Source organism: Vigna angularis, chromosome 3 (genome assembly GCF_016808095.1).
Source record: "Vigna angularis cultivar LongXiaoDou No.4 chromosome 3, ASM1680809v1, whole genome shotgun sequence".
In the NCBI taxonomy this organism is placed as follows: domain Eukaryota; kingdom Viridiplantae; phylum Streptophyta; class Magnoliopsida; order Fabales; family Fabaceae; genus Vigna; species Vigna angularis.
This window is the reverse complement of record NC_068972.1, coordinates 40902284-40912221: the sequence shown is the minus strand read 5'-3', so window position 1 is coordinate 40912221 and position 9938 is coordinate 40902284. Positions and strand designations below refer to the sequence as shown.

General features: G+C 34.0%; 1 protein-coding gene across 1 annotated transcript; it reads right to left on the bottom strand.

Annotated features, from left to right (window-relative positions):
* Positions 1-3103: 3103 nt before the first annotated feature.
* On the bottom strand, positions 3104-7611 carry LOC108320189 (protein SMAX1-LIKE 3). Its single transcript, XM_017551541.2, has 3 exons — positions 5878-7611; positions 4920-5160; positions 3104-4448 (listed from the first exon to the last, which is right to left on the bottom strand). The coding sequence occupies exons 1-3, from the start codon at positions 7410-7412 to the stop codon at positions 3306-3308; spliced, it is 2919 nt and encodes a 972-aa protein (XP_017407030.1). The 5' UTR covers positions 7413-7611; the 3' UTR covers positions 3104-3305.
* Positions 7612-9938: the final 2327 nt, after the last annotated feature.

Below are 9938 nucleotides of genomic sequence, written 5' to 3'. Positions count from 1 at the left end.
TGTAATGAAAAATCTAAGATACACTTTTTTTATTAACAATAAAGAATGTATTAATGGAGAACACATTAATACTTATAACTACAATATACAAGAAACACTCTAGACGATTTAGACTATATGGTCTTGTAGAATGAATTTACTCTAGTATATAATGCATTGTTTTCTTTGCTTATATTCTGAATAAGGGTTAGGATAAAACAATCTAGTAAAACTCATCAGACTGATAAGATCACATTATTTTAATGATAACAAAATATTATTGAGTAATGAAAATAAATTATATTAATTATCTAACATGTGTAGTTATGCATATGAAGGTCATCAAAATGAAATAACTTATTTAAGAATTGAACACTATTGAACCTAGTCAAACATATCTTTAGATATCGTCTAATATATCATTTATGACCTTTGATAAAAATATTATAGCCATAATGATAAATAGATTAAGAACCAAGTAAAATTACTCTTAATGAATATTTTATCTTTAAATTTAGATAAATCAACATTCCTAAAGGTTAACTATACTTGATCAATAATTCTATATTGTTTAAACAAACATTGTTTTGAAGTTTAATATAACGTCTAGAACGAAATAGTGCATAATCATCTAGGACATATATGTTAGAAGCGCTAATCGTTACTCTTTAAAATACCTAAATGATCTAGAGCGTCTAATAACTAAAAGTGTTTAACGTATGCTTAATAAGCGTTAAACGATATAGAGTTCATAACAGAGTGTCTAATAAAAGAAAGTTAAATCGTCTAAAATACAATTTTGCTAAACACTATATCCTAAATGCTTTAAAAGTTATTCAAAACAGACAAACACTAAACGCTTAAGTCATTTAATGCTTTAATGCATGTACGTATAAATATTCTTTGGTATGTTGTGTTGTGCTCTCTTTTTCTGTGTAGATTATCAACTTTATCAAAAAGTCTACTCAGAATCAGAACGACGTTAAGAGATAGAAGGGTATTTAAGGAATGTTTCTTACATGCTTTATGTATGCTCTTTTCGTACACTCATCACAGTTGCTCTATCAAGATGCAACATAACTTTTGACTTTACCTTAAAGGCTACATCGCTAAAAGAAAGTCAAAAACTCTGAGTAACATATCTTTTTTCAAAGAAGTCTATATAAAGGAGTTTGCATGAAGAGAAGAGAAGAATTTTTGTTATCAAGAATATTGCTACGCTCTCTGCTCTCTTTCTAAAGCTCTTAAGATCTTTCTTGAAAAGATCTTTTTGCAAGTTTTCATAATTTGTATTGATTTTTATATCCTCTTTAAGAGAGTTATCTTTTGTCATGTAAGTTTCATAAACACCTTTGTTGTGTTAGATTTAGAATTCAATTCAAACACTTATAAAGTTTAACTCCGTGGAATTAAACGTTCTAAATAGTTGGCCTAGTATTGATACCAGAAGTGGTGAAACTCGTCTACCTAGTCTAGTTAGTTTGTAAACCAGGAGTGACAAAACTCATTTTTAGTGGAACTTTTAAAGGTTTTTAAGAGAGAATTAGACGTAGTTCAGTTTGAGTAAACTATTATAAATCATAGAGTGTTTTTCGTCCTTTATGTTCAAACAAGTTTTCTATTCAACATTTTCGTTAAACTAAAGTATTTAACTACTGTTGTAGACCGTTTAACCTCTGCAAAATAATATTAAACACTATTTGCGAAAAGCTTTTAAAACACTATTAAAATCTCCTCCCCTTTCTAGTATTTTCCTATGTTTCATATAGACCTATACTTGATTAAACTTAAATTGTTATATTTGCACATTTTATTTAAAAAGTTTCCTTTAGTCGAGTTATTCATAAACATTGAAAAAATATCATCAAATATTTATAAAATAAGTGTTCTCCATATCATCAAGATAAAAGATAAAAATCAAGATCTCTGGAGATATTACATATTAAGGTGTACCAAGCAATGATCAATTTTTTGGAGTTACAAAATGAGAATGAATTGAAAAGTGTAAATACGACTAACAATATATATTTTATCTTTTATACATTATGGTCTTTTGGGTTGAGTGAAAACATGTGTAATTCTTCATATTTTAAAACTTTCTCAAGTGAGTTTAAACTATGTTCTTTGTGAGAGTGCCTTTTTTCTCTATTTTCTTGTAAGTTCTTAGTCTTAGGAGAATATTGAGAAATGGTAACCTAGAGAGACTTATGTACTCGTTGTAACACAAAGAAATTTACCTACTCATTATAACTTAGGTTTGATTAGTAAAACCTCTTAAGTTGAATATTTATGGGACAACTAGACTTAGTGCATGAGTTTGAATGAACCAATATAAATCTTGCGTGCTAGTTCCTTTTACTAAACATCTATTATAATCATGGAAAAAAATTGTCTACCAACACTATTCTAGAGCCAGTTTGTGCTATCAATAAGACTTTTAGGTTATCATTTTCTTGATATTGTGTTTTTCTTGTTATACTTTTCCCTAATTCCAATTTAGTCTATTAATTTATATTAAAGTGGTATACTTTAGGCAAAACTTAACATTAAGTAATAAATTTTAAACATAACTCAATCTTATAAATTGTCTCATTTATATGAAAATTGTATTTACTTACATATTATAAATTAATTTGGATATATTTCTAGTCAATCTCTTATATATTATAAATTAATTTAATTATATTTCCGATTAATATGAAATCTTCAATATATAACCATTAATATGAAAAAATTATTTTAATATAAGACAAATTGACTGAGTAAAAAAAATTAACAAAATGGCTTGCGACACTATTCTAGACATTATACTATAAAATGTCTCTAAAGCTTAAAATATTACCTCTCTGTTAAACATTTTCCTTCGCATTATAACACATCGCTTTAACTTTATTTTTTTTATTATTTTGAGCTTTTAATTTTATTTATGTGTTATTTTGAACTTGTTGATCGTATTGTTGTACTTTGATTTTCTAAGATGAAAATTAACTAAAATAAAAATGTTTTTCTTACATTAACATTTAACAATAGTTATGAAATGGACTAATGTAAAAAGTGACCCTTTTACATGAATTTTATACGGTCAATGCAAAAGGTATTTACTTTCTCTATCTTCTCAAAATAATGTAAGAAAGATAGTTGGATATGCTTGGTAATAATGTACATATCTAGTTACATAATAATATTAAAGGCGTGCAATTTGTTTTGATCCCTAGCCCTAGGAAATGCCTAAGAACACAAAGACATGATGAATAAAGAGAATTAAAAGAAGCCTAAACTACAAAAGAGAAAGAAAAAAGATTAGCCTATTTTTGAAATTCTTCTTCTCACAATTCCTGAAAGTTGAATACAATCTTTCTGTCTACGGATTCAAGAAGCCCAATTTCATCCACCGATCGATCCTCAACCTCGTTCTCGTCATCAATGGAAATATTCAAATCCAAAGAAACACAAGGGCTCGTCTCCTCCAAAGTGCCAATGTCACCATTCTTTTCTTCCTCAGACATCGATTTTTGTTTGACCGAAGGAGAACAAGTTCTTGATCTTGAACTGAAACTTTCACAGCTCAGAATGATGATTGCGTCACAAAGTGCAATCTCTTCACCGTTTGAATCCGTAACTCTCCCTCTCTCCATAGCCCTTTTGAAACCAAGTTGAGAACAATAATCCGCTTGCTCTATATCTTCAACAAGAAACACTCTATGAGGGTTGTTCATCATTGCTTCTGCGAACCTCTCTATGTAACTGCAACTTGTTTCTTCTCTTGATCTCTTGTTCCTGCTATAATCCTCTGTTGAATCTGCTCTTGTCGACGCAAAACTGCTCAATGCTATGGAAACGACGTGGTCGTGGGACCCAAAAACAAGCCGAGCCAACTCTCTTGTTATTTTCTCTTTACCTTCCACATCAACACCTTGGAAGACCAACCACGTTTCTTCTTTCACTTCTTTAACTTTTCCTTTTCTTCTCACCATGCCAGAACGACACTGCAAAATGGTGCTCGCAATTTCCGGTATTACATCCTTCTGCCACGACACCTTCTTCTCCAAAGCATTGCACAGTGTTTTCAAGTTCTCTGAGTTTAACTCTTTGAACCTGCTCACGTGCTCCACTTCCATGACGTCACTGGAAGAAGCGGAGTTAGGGTTGGGAGATGAGAACGGTTGCTTTGTGGTGTCCTTGCTCTCTGGAATGTACACTCGCAAAGTTGGTTCATTGGGGTTGTTGCATCCATTGTTTGAGATCCAGAAATGGTGGTTGTTCAATGAGTCTTTGGGTGAACCCACTTGCCACTCATGATGGGTTTGGTGCAAATTAGAATGTTGTTGTTCGTATGAGAAACCTGAGGTTGAGGAAGAGGGTGATACTGAGGATAGTGTGAGTGTTTTGTCTGAAGGATAAGGTTGCTTTTGGATTGAACTGCACATAGAGTTCCACTTTTTGCAAAGCTCTCCCACTGGGACACAATTCTGTTGGAATATACGGAAAAAAAGTTAATTTTCATCTTATACGATTATACTGTAACTAATATTACACACTGCATACAAATACAAAAGTAAAACATGATGAGTGTGTTTAATGAAACATGTGGTTTTCTATTGGACAACTGAAAAAAAAATTAAACCAGAAAATGTTAAGAGAGTTGGAATAGTGGTTGGAAAAGTTTGAGCGTTTTGGGACAGTTATTGTATGAGTGAGAAGCTGAATGAGTCAGGGGACGATGAAAAGAGAAAAAAAGGAGAGAGAAATTCTTGGTAATAATAGTATCAAAATCCTTAAATATTTTAGGATACCTAAGAATTTCTCTAATTTTAATGCAAATGATATCTTAATATAATATAGTAATAGGTGTGGAATCCTATATATATATATATATATATATATATATATATATATATAGATGTTCCTTTGAAGGTGTGTTTGATTGGGAAAATGAAGACCTGATCATTGTAGGTGATTCCTTTATTCTCATTTTTGTACTGTTGGAGCCATGCAGGGAGGGTTGAAGTTGAGGAGTCACTATTACAAGTACTGCTTTGCAAGCTTCGAATTTCGGTCTCATTCTTGGTGGAAGGTTCCGCGAAGCAAGGTTGTTGTTTGTGATCATCCTCCACTCCTTCGAGTAAGAGCCAGCTACTTCTGTTGTCAGCTTTCTTGTTTATGGCCTCATTTTCTACACCACTGTGGAAAAAGATATAACATTATCAGTTACTGCCTTCATTTATTTTGGGTCATATTCCACTTTCAAAGTTATGCAGACACCAAAAAATGGAAAAGAGGGTCTAAAAGAGATCCTTATTATCAATGTTAATCCAAGGAAAACAAATAAAAATAAACAAAAAGAAGAAAAACCTATTTCCTTAGTTGGTTCTAATCAACTAAAGGGAAGTCACACTGTAACGACTGACGTCTTACTCGTTTCAGTGCATACACTTTTAACCAAAGTTTTTTGCCATTGGTTTTTTCTTCTTATACACAGTAGCCACTTGAGAAAAGAAGTGAGAAAGAAGGAAAAATTCATACAGAAAAAAAAAAAAAGTTTTCCCAATTTTGTTCACTGTGCATTTCTTCCACTCCCACTTTTCTTTTCCAGTTTTAATCTTTAAAAAGCAAAAGCTAATTCCATTTTTCCCTTTTCCGATGCCTGTTTTGAGCTAATCAACTATTCATCCAAAGAAAAAGAAAAAACAGTTTGAGAAATGGGATAGAGATGATTGAACAACTGAATCAAAGCCAACCAACAATTAAAAACATGTTTCATCCTATCTGAAACATGAAAATCTCAACTATTAACTTACGAGAAAATGTATATATTATATGTACATACATATATATAATATCTGTAACGTATAATCAAAGGCCTTGTAATTATATGGAACTTTACCAAAACTGATTTACCTGTCAGTGATGAGACTCAAACGCAAGCTTCCCGCAGGGATAGTAATGGGATGAAGATCCCAAAGATTCTCCAACGATGGTTGGCCATTTTTGCATCTCATGTAGGCTTGAAAAGTGGCTACACCCATCAAGCGAAACCTTCCACCATTATTCTCTTCAAACCCACTCACAAGCTTCCCAATCTCCATCACCATGTGATCCACTGGACAATAACACGCTCTCCCTTGTGATCCACAAGCTCTATAATCAAACACCCATTTGAGATCTCCCAAATACAAAACATACCCTTTGCCGTGTTCGCTTCCCTTCAGAAGACTCCTAAGTTCTTCAACCTTTTGCTCAACTTCCACTCTCGAAACATTCCCAAAAGAAGAAAGAGAAAGAGGGATAAACTTGACACCCCTAAGACACTCACCAGCATCCCCTTTATCAACCTTTTCCATCACTCCTCTAACTACACTCTCCAGACTTGTAACACACTCTCCTACTATCACAACACTTCTTTTTCTCTGACTCCCCAAATTGTCGATAACACTAGCAACATCCTCACCCCTAATGGGATCCAACACCAACCCTTTCTCTCCACTGCTGCTGTTTTCCTTTGCCTTAGTATTACTATTACTATTACTATTACTGTTATTGCCACTACCATTGTTCTGAGAGCATATTTCCAAAGAAACTGCTTGTTCAACGTTGCTTTTCACTTGAGTGCTAGAGAACCCAGCCTCCCTCATCACTCGGCTAACGCTAGGGTCATCCAAGATCGAAATAATTAGTTGCTCCAGTTCTATTTTCACTGCCAGAAGAGGCTGTTGTTGATTCTCAATGGATCCACGTCGTTGGTGTGCCTGAGCGCGTTTGAACGCGGCAACCAAAGCGTTCGAGATAGAGGGGCAGGCGTGAGAGTGGTGGTGGTGAGAGCCTTGCAACATGGGACTGGAAGAGGTTGAAGCCGGTAACCGATTGAGCGCAACGTTGAAGCAAAGCTCCAAGGCCTTGCACTGAAGAGGGTGAGAGTGGGATTGGAGACACGCGGTTCTTAGAATCCCGTTGGTGATCGAGAGCATGGTGTTGGCAACGTGGAGTGGCGTCACTTGGGCGTGCCCACGACGCTTCGCCAGTGTCACCGCTTGCTTCACTATGCCTGCAGCTTCCGGTGTTAGACCCTGTTGCACAGCACAGCTTCCTGTTCTCATCTCCGAGGATGATGTAACAGCACTGAAAGCAAGGTGAAAAATTGCAGTGGTGGTTGCAGTTTCGTCGCAATCTTGGATGTTGTTGCAGACAATGGTTTGGAGTAGTGAGAAAAGACTGACGTTGTGACTAGAATACAGTGTCTGAAAACGTTGATATTGAGGTTGATGAGGTTGTTGGTGTTGGCATCTTGGGTAAGAGGGTGGTGGTGTTAATTTGTAGGGTAGGGTGGGGAAGTAAGGTGTTGTTTTGGGAGCAGGGTTTGGAGGGATATGATGTGTAGAGCTAGGTAACGTGATGATAATATAACTCTGGTTTGATGCATATGAGATATTAAGCATAAAATAGTGAGAAACTTTTGGGGAAAAAGAGGGAGTGTATGGTACGTAATTCCATCACCTTTACATTAACAAGGCTGTCATGTCAAAATTAGAGCAACTTTTTCCACCCCGTTGTAGCCTTTAAAGCTGCCCATTCTGCCCAATACTATTAACTAATCTTTTTTGTGGAGGGTGGGTTGGTCTAAAAGACAAAGAGAGAGGGATGAGAAAACGAGAAAGCGAGAAGGAAGAAGAGAAAGAGAAAGAGGGTATGGAATTTATGGAGGAAGGAGTGTGCTTTTCTTGTGGGTGAGGTAAATTTGTGGCAGATACTATTAACTAATCTTTTTTTTTTCCCATTCTCTCTCTTTCTTTCCTTGTTGAGTTTCGTTTTCCCTCTCTTCCCTTGGATATTGCTTTCAGCCACATGGCCACGTAGAGGTCGAAGATGCTCATTTGAAGCTCAAAAGCATAAAATGAGCGTCCCTTTTGAGTAGATAATGCCATATTTTACTTTTAATATTGCTTTATGATAGAGCGCTTTACTTTAAGCAAAAGATGGAGGGTATATTAAAATTGGAGCTCTAATAAAATGTGTTTGAAGGAGAGATCAATTAAGAGAGGCGTTTGATGGTGAAAGAAGAGAAAAGATATAGTCATGTACCTTTCACTTTGCCTCAAATCTCATGGTGTTTCTCCAAACACATTAGTTTACTCATCAACTGTTCGGATGACCTTTTTCATACACATTACAATAACCATTATCTTTGTGTTTAAAAAATCAAAAAGTTAAACCGTTATTGGTGGGGGGGAGAGAGAGAGTATTCAGAAATCATAAATGATTTGCTGTGTTGTAAGCAAGTGTATATATTCCCCTCTTTCGTTCAGACACTCCTTTTCTTGCTAGCATTGCAGAGTGCTTTGTGTTCAAATAATTTTGGTGCCCTTTGTAAGTCTTTTTAGGCCAACAAAGATAGATAGAAGAGACTTTTTGACTGGAAGCCTCAGCTAGCTAGCTCTCTACAGTAATTCATATTCACCAAACCAAAACCATAAAAGTAACTCACAAACAGTTTCTAGATTTGTATTACCTCTTATCAGATTCATTTTGATCCTTATAGTAATTCTAACCACATAATCATCTTGTGGAGCGTGCACTTGCCACTACCCTAAATATATAAATAAAGTTTTGAGGAATTGAAGTTTTAATTTTAAGCAAACAAATCATACAAAATTCAATTCCTGCAAAAATAGTTGACAGACAATCTTATTTTTGTAATCATGCAGACACAAATTCAATTATATAACATGTCTGTTTTACAAGAATGTTGCTGTCTGTATTTGTGAGTTAGAAAAAGAGAAATTGAATATGAGAGAATGGTGTTAGGGATCTACAAAGATGACGTTATGTATTTTGGAGTTGTCAAAATGTGTTGTGAATGGTCATGTGTGTATGTGCGTTCTAGTTTGGTATCAAAAGAGACAAGTCCATGGTTATATATTTGAGTGGGTTTGCACTGTTTCTTTTTCATTGATTGCTCATCAACTAGTTATCCATTATATCACTCACTTTCTTGTATGATTGTTAGATCATTTCTCCCTTTTTTCTTTGTTGTAATGTTTCTTTAGCATGTTTTATTTAACTTCTTTCTTTCAAGATGACACGCACTGAAATTATAATTGGCTGATTCACACACTAATGATACGTCATGGGTCATTGCACAAAACAAGTAAAAGTGGAGCAGTTGATTGAGGAGGAGTGAAAGGGAGATATCTACGTTTCAAAATATTCTTCCCATTTCTTTATGTTACTCTTTTTCGTTAACACCTAGATAGATGGAAGTGAGCATTTTTCAGTATATGTGCCTTCTCTCCTTTCTATGCAAACGCAACCTTCAACCCTTCAAAATCTATGCCCCTAACCTAAAATCGACAACCCTACCTACGCAATAAACACAACATCAACCCTCAACAATTTAACCTAATTGGTTGTTACATTCTTCTAACATACATAGACACACAAAAGATAGCTTATGTTCTACTTCATTTTTATTTTTGGTTGAATTACGATTTCAGTATCTGTTTTCGTTTGATTATCGAAATTTCATTGATGATTTTTTTTTTAATCAAATGAGAATCATAACACAATAAAAAGAGATAATATTCATTGAGATTTTCTCAAATTACACATAAATTTCTTTTCATTTTCAAAAGAGTGACATCTTTCTCAAATTATAAATATTTTTCTTTGTATATTACTCATTATTTTTACTTTTATTAAATGTGTGACTTAAATTGATATTTGAACTTTTACCTTATGCATACCCTCCCTCTTTTCATATACATGCACTCCATTTTTTCATACACTTGCAATTTTTGTTGTAATGATTATAATAAAAAAAAGTATAAGTAAAAATTTGAAAAAAATAATCTTGAGAGTTTCAGTATTTTACTCCAAAAAGAAATATAACTTTTGATGTATTTTTTAACTTTTAAAATAGCATCAATGTTCTTTTCTACGTTTATTTGGCCGAATGGTAGTGGCCA

Excerpts from the sequence above, each read along its gene's own strand:
- LOC108320189 (XM_017551541.2), bottom strand. The coding sequence starts at position 7,412 with ATGCTTAATATCTCATATGCATCAAACCAGAGTTATATTATCATCACG. Across the intron at positions 5,161-5,877 it reads TTGAGTCTCATCACTGACAG|TGGTGTAGAAAATGAGGCCA; the intron begins GTAAATCAGTTT and ends CTTTTTCCACAG. Across the intron at positions 4,449-4,919 it reads GAATCACCTACAATGATCAG|AATTGTGTCCCAGTGGGAGA; the intron begins GTCTTCATTTTC and ends ATATTCCAACAG.